The 16,749-nt window shown below is 39.2% G+C and overlaps 2 protein-coding genes across 2 annotated transcripts; one reads left to right on the top strand and one right to left on the bottom strand.

The window, feature by feature from the left end:
- Positions 1-78: 78 nt before the first annotated feature.
- Positions 79-8,667, top strand: LOC103702724 (uncharacterized). Its single transcript, XM_008785277.5, has 4 exons — positions 79-317; positions 7,553-7,642; positions 7,767-7,888; positions 7,995-8,667. Exons 2-4 carry the CDS (start codon positions 7,564-7,566, stop codon positions 8,232-8,234), a joined length of 441 nt encoding a protein of 146 aa, XP_008783499.3. The 5' UTR covers positions 79-317; positions 7,553-7,563; the 3' UTR covers positions 8,235-8,667.
- A 2,338-nt stretch (positions 8,668-11,005) lies between these two features.
- On the bottom strand, positions 11,006-16,394 carry LOC103705703 (putative LRR receptor-like serine/threonine-protein kinase At2g16250). The gene is made up of 4 exons (XM_008789524.5): positions 14,279-16,394; positions 13,038-13,166; positions 11,961-11,986; positions 11,006-11,856 (listed from the first exon to the last, which is right to left on the bottom strand). Exons 1-4 carry the CDS (start codon positions 15,976-15,978, stop codon positions 11,264-11,266), a joined length of 2,448 nt encoding a protein of 815 aa, XP_008787746.4. The 5' UTR covers positions 15,979-16,394; the 3' UTR covers positions 11,006-11,263.
- Between the last annotated feature and the right edge of the window lie 355 nt (positions 16,395-16,749).

Raw genomic sequence — 16,749 nt, 5'->3', positions numbered from 1 at the left:
GAACCGGTCGAACTGGTCGGGCCGGCTGGCCGGTTTGTTTTTTTTTTTTTTTAATTGAGAATTCTTTAACTGAAACTCTACGGCCTTCTTTTCTTCTCCAGCCGAAACCCTAAACGCTGCTCTCCCTCTATTTCTCGTTCTTCCCGATTCCCTTGTCGCCCGCGGTCCTTCGTCTCTCTTCTCTCTTTTTCTCTTCTCTCCCTCTCCCTAAGGCCACGAGTGGGTCCAAAGGACCAACGACTCTCTCTTCTTCTCACCCTGTCTTCTTCTCTTTCCCACCTCTTCTTCTTTCCCTTCTGCTGCTCTACTACTTCCAGGTATCTATTTCGCATCCAAGATTCTCTTTTTGAATGGTTTTCTTCTGCTCTTTGATTGGTTTTTGTTTTCTTTTTTGTTTTTATGGGTGTGTCTCTTTTCCTCTTGAAGCGAACCAAGAAAAAGATTTTGGACCGTAGCATCGATTGGGGTTCACTTGCAACACCAGGCGATTCCAAGAACCCTATTTCGTGGGTTTTAAAATTTTCTCTAGAGGATCTTCAATGATTTTCAGATTAAAAATTAATTTTAAAATCTAAAGCACCAATTCACCAAAATAGCCAGTGATTGTCGATAGGTAGGTAATAGGACTCTGGCTGGAAAGAGTTTTATGATGTGGGGGAATTTACTTTGGACTTACAAGGCTGACCTGCAGAATAGAAGGGTTCTAAATGATCTGAGGAAAAATGGAAGTCAATAGGTTGGTATTTCAACCTGTAACACAAGGAAACTAATGAAACTAATCTAAGTAGCTATGATGACTATCCTTGCTCAATTTGTATGGTCAATGAGGTTTTGCAAAGTGGATCTTTAAATCAGAAGGATGATTGAGAGGTAATTGTATTACTCGGGATGAACTAAGATTATAAATTCAAACTCCTTCGCTTTTTTGAATCAGATGTAGTGCTTATTCCTTTCAGAACATGCAGAAGGGAGAGTTCCAAGTTTTTTGGAAGCCCCTGGGAGAATTGGATGAGCTAGATTTTGTTGAGGCCAGATGATATATTAGCTGTTTGAGTCAGACGAAAGTATATATGCGCATTAATAGAATCCTCGCTAAATAGAGGATTCTATGTAATTGCAGATTGTGCAAGTGTACATGTTAAATGATATATGGATTTAAATAAAAAACAATTATCATCATTGATTTTGGTAAGATGTGACAACAATAAATCGTACGTAATTGAAGAGGAGTTTGTAAGCATAAGATAGCAGCTGCCAGAGCAGTAGCAAGATACAGATCTCTTAAATTCACAACTTAGGGTTGAAACAGAGTTCTATAAACAATTACAAGATCCCAAAGTAGCATAAGTCTATTGCACATATATATGACTCTCTAATAGTTTTGTAGTTGGAACCCTATTACATAATCTCCTATAGTAAATAATGGCACTTGTGTAGTCTATCACTTGGTGATACTTCAGTTTTTCCTTTTATTGACTAATGGTTGCTTTTTTCTTTTTATGAGATGTATGTTTGGAATCTGCTTTCACATTACAAAAGGGTTTTCTGCTAGTGGATGTAATTGAGGGAGCACATGAGATGTAAAAAAATATGTAGCAAGCATAGGGAGTTCAAAATAAAGATGAAAGTGGAAGAATGTATTCAGAAAGAAAGGAAGTTTGCTGGAAGATATTATGAGGTTGACTTAAAGAAAGAGATCACCTAAAGTAATTAGCAATGGAGGCTATTTTTTTTCTTGGACAATTGATAGGAAATTTAGACAAAAATGAAAAGTGTACATATAGTCTTCATTGACTTAAAGAAAGCTTGTGATAGGGTACCAAGAAAACTAGTTAGGTCTGCTTTACGATGGAAGGGTGTAGATAAATGTTATATTAAAATAATCAAAGATATGTATTCTAGGGCATTGATAAGTATTTGGAGTTGCTGCAAAACAATAAGTCGATTTTCAGTTACTACAGCTTGCATCAAGAATCAATACTAAATCGGCTTGTTTTTGTAGTAATCATGATGAACTTATGGCTAATATTTAAGATGTAAATGGTGTATGTCATTTGTGAACATGGAGAAAAACTTTAAAGGATAAGGGCTTAAAGATTAGTAGAGCAAAGGCAGAGTATATGGAATGTAAATTTAGTAAAAATATAAATGAAAATATTATACTAATTAAGATTGATAACCAAGAGATACCATAAAATGACCGGATTCGTTATTTAGAATCTAGAATACAAAATGAATATATATATATATATATACACATATATATATATATATATATATATATATATATATACATATATATATATATATAATAGAATTAGAGCTAGTTAGATGAAACAGAGAGGTGCATCTGGAATATTATATGATAGGCGCATACCTTGGAGTCTTGAGAAAAAAAAAATTATAGAACAACAATATCTGACATGTTGTATAGCTCAAGTGCCGGGCAACATAAAAAGTACATGAAAATATTTTGAATATAGCAGAAATTTAGAATGTTAAGATGAATGTATGGTAAAACTTGAAAGGATAAAGAAGAAATAAATATATTAGAGGAGTTGTAGGAGTTACATAAATCAAGGACCAAGTAATGAAAATCGATTAAGTTGGAATGGGCATGTACAACGAAGATTTGAGGAGGCTCTAGTAAGGAGAAGTACTTTGCTTTGTGTTGAAAAGGGTAAGGGAAGGAAAGAAAGACCTAAACATAAATAAATTTGTGAGGAAGGATATGGTGAAACTTGGAAGAATATCTAAGATGGTTCTAAATAGAAATACTTGGTGAATGAGGATCTATAAAATTACTCCAAATAGTTGAGAAAAAGGCTTGATGATTATGTTTATGATTATGATTAAGTAGCAAGTCAAATTTTTTGAGCATGATAAATTGTCTTGTTTTTTGTAATTGTGAAAGAAAAATGCTGTATGTAGGCTGAATAATAAATTTTGTTCAAAGAAGGAAAAATTTCCGTAAGTCAATAAGTTTTCTTGGGTCCCCTTTCTACAAGATGTGCATCTTTTGCTAGTTTGTGGACTTGGAAAAAGTATAAAGATTTTCTTCGGATTGTTGAAAATTGAAGGGATAATGGATGGTATTACTTAGGGTGGTGTTTGAAAAGCCAAGTTGGTGGGAAGATGGAGATCAGTGAGTCTTAAGCGTGATATGTTGGGGGTTCTCGATTGCTGTAAAGATTGTTGACATATTAAGAGTTTTACGAGGTGAAATGAGATGGTAGGTTTTGGTGCCCATAGTTTTTTAGGGTCTCTTGAAGAAGTTGGAACATCTTCAATCATCTATATATGTTATTGTTTCTATTTCCTTCGATGCTAGCTGAAGTCATACTAATATCATGCCAGGAAGCGTTGCATTAGTGAGACACCGCATCTACTACATGTCTAAACCCTAATATCTTTTACACAGCCTAAGTCTTCACTATGAATGTATGAGAAAAAGATGTTGGGTTTCAGAAATATCCTAAGAAAGTATCTTGCCCGAACCTAACTAGAGAGTCTTAGTTGACCCAAAGTCAACCAATAGGCCTTAAAAAAATTTAGGCAGAAAATATGCCCTTCAATCTAAAGATGATGGTTAAAAAAAAAATCTGATCATAGCATGTCATGTAATCCTAATTCATCCAAGATGTCAATGAATCCTCATCATCCGTCTCCTCTAGTTCCCTTACCTATGTCCATTTCCTCAAATTCAAATGAAAGAAAGGCACATCAAAAAGACGAGTGCTCATCCCTGTAGAACCAGTCCATGACCATACAAGAGACCTCCATAGAGAGATAATAATATCTAAAGAAGAATGTAGAGCCGATCAACTAATTAGGGTTTGCCCTCTAAGTTTTCCCAGAGGTGGGCAATCCCCATAACTTTGAAGATTAAAGGCCAAGTCCTTAGGGTCAATACTTTATTGACTCCGGTTCTGATCTAAATTGTCTGCAGAAAGAAATTGTCCCTCAAAGATACTGGGTCAAATATTCAGAAAAGGCCTATGCATTGAATGGAGCACCTTTACAGATCTGATTTTATTTCCGCTAAAGGTGAATGCATGCCTTCTAAGAAAGAAAGAAAGAATATTGGACCGTGTGGAAGGAATCCAAACAACAGAGAGATTATGAAGTCCTTGAAAATTATAAAAAATCTTCTTGAATATGAGTATTTTGATGGAGTAAATCTGTTCATTTGCTTGTGCCCTTGCAAGGAGTATGAAATGGAGATTAGTTTCCTTATTACTGTTTTTATGATCTTACCATCATCATATAAGAGTTGGTGACCCTTCCTGGACATTATACTAACTCAAAGTTTTATGTTTAACCTATCAAAAAAAAAAAAACCCACTATGGTTTTTGTTTAAAAGGAGGGTACTTATCTCACCACTTATCAGGCAAAAAATATAATTTTGGCCCTTGGAGGTGGAATGAAACTTTCTTGATCGAGGGGGAATTTTAATGAAGAATTGAAGAAGTTGATGTTTGAATGGAAAACAAAAAACAATGAGTTCTTCCAATTCGATGGAGTTATATCGGGCCTTATATCCGCCTTATACATTTTAGGATTTTATTAAGGTGGCTTTGAATGCAAATCAAGGAGTTCCTTCAATTTGACAGACTTATATCTGCCTTATACGTTTTAGGATTTTATTAATGTGGATTTGATTTGTCTTTTTGGTTTATTTAAGGTAGATTCAAATCTAAGTTCTAGTGCTATGTTGTTACCTTATTCCCATCGGAGTTGGCTTTAAATATCATGGATGATAGCACTATTAGGATCAGGGTCGGCGGAACCGTCCCAAATCGGGCGGTTCCGGTCGTATCGAGCCATTTCGGCGGCGGACCGGGATGGTTCCGTTAATGAAAACGAAATCCGTTGCCGGAGTGAGAGAAGGGGAAGAAAAGAGAGGAAAAAAGGGAGCGAGCGGGGGAGGGAGGGAGAGGGAGAGAAAGGAAGAGAGAAGGTGGAGGCTGTCTGGCGGAGTGCCGATGGAGGCTGGGAAGCTGCGTGGAACCTTCCTCCCCTTTTACTCGGGCCGCAGGCCTCCGCCAGCCCTCCACCGGCCTCCGCCGGCCCTCTGCCAGCCTCTGCAGCCCTCCTCCCCCCCTCTCTCCCCCTTCTCTCTCTCTTTTCTTCTCTCTCGTTCGCCCTCTCCCCCACCTCCTCTTCTGTGTTGGTACAAGCCCGACACGGTGCAGGCCCGTACCAACCCGTGCCGCCCGGCAACCGGTCCGTGGCTCAGTACAGATACAACAGGTCATGATTATAATGATATCTTTCAAGGTTCGTTGTACAGATACCTGCTTCTGTATTGGTACCTTACCGAGATGATACCATACATTTGGTATGGTATGATATGCACATTGTCCTGACTCAACATTTTCTCATAGCTGGCCATGGTACAACCGGAAATCAAGCAGCATGGTCTGATACTTCATGAAACCTAGCGGTACAGGACAACTTTGCTCGATTCAGACTGGTTTTGCTCATATACTATACTGAACCTTGGTACCATAGTGGTACCTTATCTGTATTGGTATGGTAAGGCAAACCTTGATATCTGGCCTTTAAATGATTGTCTTTGTGGCTTGATAACAGACTTTGGAGCTTTATCTATTCTTGAACCGTTGATTAAAGAATATTTTGTCTATTACCTGATATTTTCAAAATGTAGCATCTCAAATACTTTAGTTTTATTTGCTAACCAAACCAATAACTACCTGGTGTTGCTAAGAACTTTGGGACCACCACAGACATTAAGATAGTAGTGATAGCCTAAGATGCGAAAGCCAAGGTTAGCAGGAAAGATGTCAAGAAAAAGATGTTGGGGCTATGAGGATTACTGGACTTGGTGATCTATAGGTAAAAGTTATATAATTTTATAAATGTTCTGGTCCATTCAGTTCAAGGCATACTTGGAAGATATCTGAATAGTTTTTATTTGATTTATGCATTAGGAAAAACTTATAATGTTGAATTGCAGGATGATAGTTATGTTTGTAATATGCAACATATGCATATTTTATAGAATCTTAGTTTGGCAACTCATAAAAGGTAATTTGTTCTTCCATTTGCTTTACTTGGTATGGACGAAATAGAAATATGAAATGCTTCTTTGGCCTCCTCGAGTCTACTGGATGTGTTATGAAGTTATGGTTGAAATTTATGATTTGGTTAAGTGCAAGAAATTACATAGTTGAATGGCTTAAGGAATTGATTCCTGGCCTCAACCCTTAAAGCATGTCATCCTTAGAGACTGAAGGACAAACAACTGAGGATTAATTTGATTTCCAACTTAGTGTTGTCATCTTCAGTATGTATCTTCCTCTAGGAAATTGGTGCTGAAATTGGATTCTGATGGTTGCTCTTATATGATAAGGGAGCTTGAGGATAAAATTAATGTAGACGTTTTTACAACTGGTTCTGAAGTATATTGGGGTGAGCTACTTCTTGATTGTTGGTGATCATAGGCGAATTTCTCGATGCATTTTGTTGGTCAGAAAGAGAAAATCATTTTTTCAGACCGGCAGTGTGATTATGACGAGAAAATTCACTTGTGTATCGTTGAAGTGTAAACAGCATGATGGTTTTGCTTGTCAAGCTGCTCACTTAGGGCTTCTCCATGTATGAATGTAACAAGTTGATCTATATTGCAATTTTGATTCGGATAATACTATTAAACTTGAAAGTTGTATGTACAGTGTCTCCAATCACTGGATGTTTTCATCTTACAATCAAAAGATTGAATGCATGCTGACAGATTTTGTGTGGACGTGGTTCACATTTTTGTGGGAAACTGAATCAAAAGTTTTATGCTTGATGTATATGATTCGGATCTAGTTTTTCGGACAAATCTACAAAAAATATTGTGGACCATGAAAGCAGGTTTTGTGAAGTTCAAAGTGATTTCTTCTATTCTCGATATAGCTTTAGGTGCATGATAACAACAATATTAGAAAATTCTACACTTGCTGCTTGTAGCCAGTTTTCTAAGTCCTTTGTACTTACTACTTGGTCATATGGGCCAGAAACTTTCATGAAAATCAAGTTTATTTTAATTCCATCCTACAATCGATGCCCAGGTTCTGTAGTTCTCTCATTTCAAACAGCTCCAAACCAATCTGAGCACCTATTTTTCAACACCAATTTTGAGCCCATATACTTCAGTGATCTGAATCTTTTATATTGGTGTAACGTTGTGGAGGCATGGATACGGAACTGATTGTTTTTCATATCAAGTGCAAAATTTGATCATAACGGGATCTGTGATAGTGGCTTGACTTGGCTTATATTCATAGCAGAGTTGGTTCTTCTAACTATTAATTAGAACTAAATGCAAACACGGTGCAAGTCTGGTTAAGATCAAATTAACAAAGAATTACTAGAATCTGTCCAAGCAACTAATACATGGTGAAACTTCAAGTAAGCAAGTTTGTCCAATTCTAAGCCATTTGTCTACTTGTTTACTGTGTTCTATCCATCCAAACAGTGAGCAGATTTTTGCAATCATTCTCCTGACCTGTCTATAAAACTTTATTCTGGTGCCTCTTTCAGGAGCAGATACAATGTCTCTCTCAACAATATTCAGACGAGTGGGTCTCCAAGATCTTGTTTCAAATGCTCCTGTCTACAGTGGTGTTAGTGGTAATGGTCTCTACCCAGTCAGAGCTGTAAACCTGCTGCTTCTCTATTGTAATATTTTATTGAGCAAAGTTCCCTCTTTCAATGTGTTTTTGCATTAATGGTTAAAATATGCACTTGCTTTCAGAGGCATCTGGAGGACTGACCTTGATTTTCAGGCGATGGGCCTCAAAAAAAACTGCAGGATCCACGAAAAATGGTCGTGACTCAAACCCCAAATACCTAGGTGTGAAGAAATTTGGCGGAGAGGTATATGAAATTGAACTGCTTCTGAGTTATTATATGGTACATTTAATTGACTTTTTCTCTAATTTAAAGTTTTCCTCATTCATATCCCTTTTTGTTTGTTTTGCAGAGAGTGATTCCTGGGAACATCATCATTCGCCAACGGGGTACTCGATTCCACCCTGGGAATTATGTTGGAATGGGCAAGGATCACACTTTATATGCCCTGAAAGAAGGGAATGTGCGGTTTGAACGCCACAAGCTGAGTGGCCGCAAGTGGGTTCATGTTGATCCCAAGGAGGGTCATGTTCTTCACCCCATCTATGCAGATGCTGCTACCAAACCTGTTTCTGAGAGCCAATTATGCTAGCTATAAGAATTCAACCTGGCCGAAGTTGATTGGAGCCAGAATAGCAGAACTTAAAATATTTTCCTCTGTATGCCTGTAATAACTGAGCTTGGAAACACTTTGGACTTCATTTTTCAACATTCTTTGCTCAACAGATAAAAAGTGGATGTCAATGATTCAAATTGGGAAGTCATGCTGTAAGTTCGTGGAAGCTTGATTGTGATATTGTAGCATGATGATTTTGCTTCAATGCTAGAAACTACAAAAACATTATGTAAGATACAGTTGAAGGCAAAGTCTAGATTGAATTACTGGACATGTTAAGAAAAAATTCCCATTTTTATTTCCCATTTTGTTAAGTTAAAAGACAGAATTATAATGTTATTGCAAGTTCTGTTTGTAAGTTCTGTTTTATTTCCCATTTTGTTAAGTTAAAAGACAGAATTATAATGTTATTGCAGATCCTGCCAACAAGCCTTGGTTCCGCAAGCTGCGCCCTTCTCACAGCATGCACTGGCAGGGGTTATTGATTCCAATCCAAATGGTGGCATTCTGACTATTTTTTAAGAATAGAGAAAGGAGGTTATTAAAAATCCCAAAGATATGAGAATCTGTTGTTGTTTGATTTTTACATAATGCTGCTATGGCTCTTACACAAGCATTAAGCTAGTGCCGCTGCATCCTCCTTTCTTTCTGTCACCTATTAAAATACTATCATTAATTAATTTCCATGGCTGAGCAACGATAAAGTTAAAAAAAATCTTCTCTTATTCAACTAAATGAGACTTAACAACCATTGTGACTTTAACTATTATTTATGATTAGACCAATTGCTCTGACATCATGTAAAGTCACGTTCCAAATTTGGAATATAATATCGTTATGCTACCAAGCGATACAATCTATAATAACATGAAGCCAAACATTATATTTAGTTTTCAAATCCATCTCAAATATAATAAATAAAAGTTTAATTTTATTATCTATTAAATAAAATCAATATCGGTTCATAACGTCTAAATATAAATATAAATATTAAACTTATAATTTTCAATATTTAAAAAATAACTATGCTGCAAATTCGTAATCAACCAAAGAACAAAAATTTTGCTACAAATCGTCAAGCTAGCTAACACGAACTCGAAGTCTGGACTATCCGTCGATCCTACTGACCCTCTTTGTCTAAAAAGAAAAAAATAAAAAAAAATATGAACTACACAGTTCAGTAAGTAAATCTTTCACTACCTTACTGAATCAAGTATAAGTTTTTACATGTATCAATAAATTATTTAGAGAAAATGACTATCACCAGAAAATAGAAGATGTCATAATAACAGTATAATCATAAATCAATCATGCTCTTGTATACACATAAATCATACAAATTGCATAAATATAGTTTCAGTGCATAAACAAAATCATAAATCATACTAATTTTATAAAGTCATAAATCATTTATTATTTTGTCATATCATAATTCGTAATAATTTCTCAGCTAAGGTTTCTTTATACTCATGACAGGGTCGTAATCGATAAAATACTAACTATTATTGTCCATTGGTTAGGTCGTATACCAACTACTATTATCCGTTAGTAGGGTCGTATACTAAGTACTATTACCTGCTGGCAGAATCTTGTGCCAACTATTATTACCCACTGGTAGGATTATATGGAACTTAGGATGTCGATCTATCCTACTTTTAGGGCCATACATAGCTATCTGAAAATATTTTACTACAGTTCTTAAAATAATTTTTTTTAGTCATATTTTCTTAAATTATATTATTTTGAATCATATATAAATATATTGCTAAAAGACTATAAAGAGTTCATAGTCCATAATTAACTGTTGAATAATAGAATAATCAAGAAACTGTTCTTTTCATAATAAAAATATAAATTTTGGTAAATTAGAGTCTATGATTCATAAAAGGTCTTTAGCACTAAAATATTCATAAAACCAATCTTTCAAAACAAATCATGATTCTCGTAATGTCATATGCTCGATTCTTATTTTTAAGAAAACATGATGCTATCAATATTTAATATTATTTTTTACATTTTTATATAAATTATAAGCATGGAAAATATATGAAAATTTGAAAATTAATAAGGAGTGTCAGGGCTACTTACAAGTTTAAAAATTAGTAAGAAATATAAGACTTACCTCTTCCGTCTTAAGCCGTCAAACTTCACTAGGCAAATCTACTAAATTTATTTAAAATATTAAAAGCAAATTTAATTTATATTCAATGACTTCAATAAAATTAAAAATAATAAGGGAAGGCTTGACCATATGTGTAATAGTTTCGGGTGGGTCAGGTCTACTCAATTTGCTCAATAACTCACAAATCATGAACTCGATCAGTGTCAAGACCATCCAACAAAGTTCATTAATACTGGTTTTAGGAACACTAACATAGCTTGGGTGATCGGGCCGATAGGCAGCCCAAGCACCAGAGCGGTTCAAGGCCACTTTGCAGGAGTCATCTCAACGTCTAAATAAGCGATAGACGGAAGACTTCATTGATGGTATGTTATAATATATTTTATTATCTTGTTATTCTCCCCCTTACCTTGTATTTTTTTTCAGTACTTAGCTTCTCTCCTCAATTTAATCTGGGGATCGGGAAGCACCATTTCAAGATGAATTTTGGATGGTAACTGAGAGCAAAGGCTTATATGTTAATTAATCTTTGTTGTACATTAATTACTCTTTCTTCTGTAAAGATAACTTTTTGCTTTTATATATATATATATATATATATATATATCGGCATTCGCTTAGGAAATAAAGAAGCACCATTCATCTTTCTTCTGTGAAAATGGAAACGTCTTCGTCATCCCATTTTACATCACCCGAGGATCAAACAAATGAAAGATGAATTACAATAGAAAATGCTGCAGCTTGTTATTCACCTTGGAACAAACCAGCCTGCACATAACACTGCCGAGAATCGCTCCACGCCTCCTTCGAGATGCTTGGCGAGCAAGGACTATACAACAAGCACCAATGGTGGCTGGTACTCGAACAGCCAGCCAATTAAATATTATCCAATATTTGATGGATCGGACGACCTTCCTCTCTCTTCATCAGACTCTTCTGCCAACCCTGATGGTTCGGGGAAGATCTCCCTCGACGTCCTAAGGTTTGAAAACGAGCGGTCTCCTCCGCTCGCTTGACACCTTCCTGTGGACCCCGGCATCGACGCAGCAATGTCCGAGGAGCTGTTCCTCCAGCTTCCGAACAAGGCATTGTGCCATGAACTTCGAGATGATGTAGTTCTAAGTCGTGCAGAGTTTGAGAGGCTCTCTGCCCTCACGACTTTTACTGGATTCTCCAGAGCTTTCAGGATGTACCTCGCAATTGGTCGCTTGGAGGGCTTCGGGTTCAGGCAGGACTTCGCCAAAATCGCCATTGCCCACACCTCCTCGAGGTGGTCTTCATCCACAACAAGGGTGGGATCCTTGATCTTGGTCACCAGCTCCTTCTCATAAAATTTGATGTAACTCAGTGTGTGATTGAGCCACTCGTTCATGGCGGCGCTATCGCAACCACTGATGCCAAGCTTGCCTGTAACCAACTCCATAAGCACCTTTCCGAAACAGTATACATCATAGGCACTTGTTGCAGAAGGAGAGCCTGAGCAAACAAAAACAACGTCAGCTATATCGATCTGGAAGAGAGACAGAACAGCGAAGCATAAGCAACGATGACAACTAACTGAATTTTCTGCGAGCACCTACCGGAAACGCCTTGTTCAGATATCCTCCTGCACGACAAGAAAAAGAGGAGAGATATTGTCAGGATATAAATTACATTGTTCTGAGCTTTTTAATCATCAATTCAATTTTTTTTAAAAAAAAATAGAAGTCTCAAGCGATAAACTAATAAATGCATTTGGCTACCAAGCAGATACAACAGCCATCTTTAAGGTACTAGATACTAGGTTCCAAATACAGGATCAGCTTTCCAAATTCCATGATGCATCTAAGTGTAAACCTCCTATGTGGGAAGTGGCGCTTATCATAATCTCAAGCACCAAGCCTCTTCTCTTTTCCGGATCAGTTAAAAATAAGGCCCTCCCCCAAGCAAAGCCATCTCTGACTTTGCTGCATATATCTAAAATTTCAGCACCTTTCACAATTTCACCATTTCTCTGCCGCAGCCTCCATATGTTTAGTTTTTGGACTCATGTATTGCTTGTATGCCCTTCACAGCAGTTTCCATCATTCTAATATAAAAGCTACAGCTGCATATCTTGGCTTGAGATAATCTTAGATAGATTTAGTGCAATTTTAGAGATCTTCAAGTGCAGACAGCCAGATGTGGTCTCACTTATGACTCATTGGATTCTTCATTCAACATCATACCATTACTTCTGTTATGCCGGAATCAAGCAAAAGTTCGTGCATACATCAACATTAAATTCCAGAAATCAAGTACCAAAATTGTTTCGTAACATGCATATCAATTAAGTTTCTGTGATTTAAGAAACACTTGATCATCTTGAGATATTTATCAATTCAAATTTTAAAAAGTAAACAATGAAAAAATAAGATTGAGCAGTGACTTTTAACCATGTTGTCTAAGCATAAAGAAAGAATCCAAAACATCCATCACAACACAAACTTATAATAACGAAGACAAGGAAAAAAAGGTTCTGAATTAATGGATGGAAGAAGATCGTTGAGGTCTGAATAGCCATAACAACATAAAGGAACAACCAACAAGCAAAGTGCCATCCTTTTCTCACAATCAAAAAAAAAAAAAGAAGAAAACTTCCATCCACATCCTAGTATGAAATTGGTAGAGAAACTTACTGTGATGATCTCCAGATCCTGGTGAAGGCCTTCTGCTGGCCATCTCCTTGCTGAGTGCATACGTCACTTAAACTTCCAAGATGCACTTCATATTTGTCATCTAGAAGGATGCTGCTTGCTTGAATATCTCTGCAACCATAACTGAAACTCAGTGCATATACTAGCTAGGTTTGCATGCATGTGTTTGTGTTTGGAAATATTAAGTGGTAGAAATTAGCACTCATGTTTATGAGTTTGGCGCATCACAATGAAAGGAAAAATGGGGAGTTCTGGTGATCTCAAGGTCTCTGTACTCACTATTGATCTATATTTTCTGCTAGCAAAAGGATTTTGTGGTCTCCTCTCCCTTTCCCACTCTCATATAGTGGCAGGGATTCATGTACAGCAACACAACTTTTAGGTTAAGGCATCAAGTAGTCAAAAATCATGTATTGTTTCAAGTTATTTAAATTGTCTAATTGTTTGACCACTTGATGTATAGGCTAGAGTTCTCTAAACCAAATTATTTTTTGTTTGCAAGGAGTTTATAGCTAGTAAATCATATCTAACAGCTCGGATCATCGATATAAGATCTCCATAATCCAATCCGGACCTGATCAGATCAGATCAGAGTGAAGATTTATACATCTAGACTTGTGTCCAAAAGCATACCCAATTTAACTATACCCCCTCACCGAAGTTCATGAAAATAGGAAAAAGTTATGAGTCTTAAAGTATGAGGCAGTTACTAAAGTAGTCTCAGAAACACAAGACTCTGAATTAAATTGCTGCTTTGACTGATTATTTTGCCTCGAAAATGGATTCGATTCTTCACTTGGAACTTCTTTCCATCACTTTTGAATTCTTGAAGGGTTGCTTCCAAGTTTCAAGAGCACAGACTACAATGAAATAAGATGTTTTCCTATTATAAAGGGTTCAAATTTCATGGCAGACCCCCCCCCCCCCCTCCCCTAGAATTTTAACACCATGTTATAGGAAGCCTGAAAAATAATGACAGAAGGCTCCCAAATTTTGATGGATAGTACTTTTGACCTATAAAGACAACCCCATAAAGAAGGGAAAGGCCTTGTGCTAAGTGTTCTATATTCTAGGCATCTTTATTTAAAGGTCTAAGCAAAGTACTAATCAAAACATGAGATGATCGATTAAAAGGAGAGATTAAATAAAACAGGACAGTGTCATGCCATGCTATCAACTTGCTCGAGGTCGTCTGGTATCTATACATGCAAATCAAACTGTACCTATGAACCAGAGCCGGAGTGCACTCATGATGAAGAAAGCACAGGGCCTCGGCCACCCCTGTCGCAATCTTCAACCTCTTTATCCAATCCAATGACTGCAGCCCCTCTTCTTCCTTCCCAGGTTTCCTAAACAAAGCAGCAGAGAGATCCTCGTTCGCCATATGCTTGTAGACCAAAAGCTTCTCGTCCTCCTTCTCCAAGCAGTGCCCAAGGAATGGGACCAATCTCGCATGCGAAAGCTTCGCAAACAAATCCAGCTCCGCAACATGCGCTTCCCTCATCAGAGCCTGCGCATGAATCCTCTTGACCACCACAGAAGCCCCGTCCTCCAAAACGCCGAAGTACAGATCCCCGGAGCGCCCATGGTCGACCAGGTTCAGGGGACTAAACTCCGACGTCGCCCGGAGCAACTGCTCGTATGTGAAGGCATCCCCCACAGCGGACAGCTTAACCGAGACCCCGGGAGAAGGCAGCTCCTCGGACACCCCTTCAGAAGCGACCCCACCGGCAGGGACGTCCCTCCTCTGTTCGGCACGGCGTGATCCTCTTCTCGCCAAGCATAGGACGAGTGCTGAAGCCAAAGTGAGGACAAATGCTAGCCCCCCAAGTACTCCTGCCAATATATACCTCCAGTTCCTCCTGCTGCTTTTCCTGACGGATGGAGATGAGGCCGGATTCGGGGCCACGCCGCCATCATAAGCTATACCTCTGTGCATGTAGAACTTCTCACACTCGGCTGTGATCCTCTGGATCGAGGCGTTCTGGAAGCAGTTTAATTTGAAAGAGACGTTCGTGCTCCGGCCGCCGACCGGTGCTGTTCCTTGGAAATAATTATCCGAGAGGTTGACAATTTGGAATCTTCGGAAAAGATATCCGAATCCAGAAGAGATTGATCCATAGTAGAGATTGTTCGAGAGGTCGAAGACTCTGCCACCGGCACCGGCACTGGCATTGGCATTGGCATTGCCGGGCACGCGACTTGGAAATTCGCCAGTGAGGTTATTGAAGGAGACATCGAGAAGCTCCAGTCCCGGCAGGAGAGACCACAGGGACGCCGGAAGCTCGCTGGAGAAGTTGTTGTGACTCAGCGCGACCGAGCGGAGCCGAGAGGCGCCGGAGAAGAGGCTCGTCGGCAAAGAGTCTTCGAGGGAATTGAAGCTGAGATCGAGAGAGACGAGGAGAGAGAGATGCCCGAGCTGCGGTGGAATCGGTCCGGTGAGGCTATTGTGGGCGAGGATCAGAGTTTTGAGATTCGAGAGATTCCCGAGAGCCGGAGGGATTTCACCAGAGATTGAGTTGGAGGAGAGGTCGAGGTGGGTGAGGCGCCGAAGGCCGCCGAACCAGACGGGGATGGGGCCGGGGAGTAGGAAGCCGGAGGCATTAAAAGAGACGAGGTGAGTGAGGTTCTTGAGGCCATCGACAGCGAACCGGGGGTTCCGCCGGGCGACCCGGGTGCGGCGGAGGCTGGAGAGGTCGAGCACCACGACCCGGCCGGACCAGCAGCGGACTCCGGTCCACGTGGAGCAGGGGTCGCCCCGCCGCGGCCAGTCCCGGGCGCGGATGCCGAGCGAGGAGCGTAAGCTATAAAGCGCGGCGAGCTCGACGGCGGAACTTAATGGCTGACACGAAGCCAAGCCAGCCAGTTGCAACAAGAAGAGAAGGGAGAAGATGAGAATGACCATCACGGGAGGAGACTTCATGGGAGTGGATGATGATTTACTTCTGATGCAGCTCGTCGTGGCAATCCACTGCCGGCACCGGAAGGTGTTACGTCTCGTAGATGCTGGAGATCTTGGTGGGCATTTTAATGCTATTCTTGGTAGACAGCAGAGGAGCTGGTGCTCTGTCGGAGCTGAATTATAAGAGGTGATAGTAATGGCAAAAGGGAAGGCTCAACTGCCACTCTGCCTTCGTCTTTAACAGTTCTTCGTATTCTTTCTCGCCGGAGGGAGTTGGGGACCAGCCGGGTTCGTATTTCTTCGTATGAGGGGAGGGGAGGGAAGGGAAAGGGAAGGGGGTTGAGCCACGGAAAACCCGGGAGGGACAGCTAGACTCGAGGGAGGGAACTCGCGCTGTGACTGTTTTACTTATTATGGAGCGCTCTCTCCCTGCATCCAATTCTCTGGGTGAAAAGTTGAGAGCATTAATGGATGTTTCTCGTGGAGGGGGAGAGGATGGTAATGAGAGAGAGTGATGAGGGATTATAAGGAGGCTGGAGAGGTTGCTTTCGATTCTAGTACGCCGTACGGAGGGAGGTTGCTCGTTGGTTCCTGCTGGGTTTACGTGAATGTTAATTTCGCCCCTGGAATCGTCAGGAGGGGAGAATTACGGTACACGGTTGAGTTCTATTTGAAAAGTCCGTGAGGCACTCGCTTGATTGGCGGAAAAAAAAAAGATGGGAGTTTTTAAAAATGAGGAATAGTAGAAAAAAAAATTATATTTTATAAAAAAAAACTCACAAATAAAATATG

The sequence above is a fragment of the Phoenix dactylifera genome, chromosome 1, assembly GCF_051530095.1.
Source record: "Phoenix dactylifera cultivar Ajwa chromosome 1, Ajwa_hap1_PhDact_Kaust_v1.1, whole genome shotgun sequence".
NCBI lineage: Eukaryota > Viridiplantae > Streptophyta > Magnoliopsida > Arecales > Arecaceae > Phoenix > Phoenix dactylifera.
The sequence above is the reverse complement of the archived record's forward strand: the minus strand, read 5'-3'. Positions and strand labels throughout refer to the sequence as shown.

Excerpts from the sequence above, each read along its gene's own strand:
- LOC103702724 (XM_008785277.5), top strand. The coding sequence starts at position 7,564 with ATGTCTCTCTCAACAATATTCAGACGAGTGGGTCTCCAAGATCTTGTT. Across the intron at positions 7,643-7,766 it reads TGTCTACAGTGGTGTTAGTG|AGGCATCTGGAGGACTGACC; the intron begins GTAATGGTCTCT and ends ACTTGCTTTCAG. Across the intron at positions 7,889-7,994 it reads TGAAGAAATTTGGCGGAGAG|AGAGTGATTCCTGGGAACAT; the intron begins GTATATGAAATT and ends TTTGTTTTGCAG.
- LOC103705703 (XM_008789524.5), bottom strand. The coding sequence starts at position 15,978 with ATGAAGTCTCCTCCCGTGATGGTCATTCTCATCTTCTCCCTTCTCTTC. Across the intron at positions 13,167-14,278 it reads ACTCCGGCTCTGGTTCATAG|AGATATTCAAGCAAGCAGCA; the intron begins GTACAGTTTGAT and ends TTATGGTTGCAG. Across the intron at positions 11,987-13,037 it reads AGGATCTGGAGATCATCACA|GAGGATATCTGAACAAGGCG; the intron begins GTAAGTTTCTCT and ends CTTGTCGTGCAG.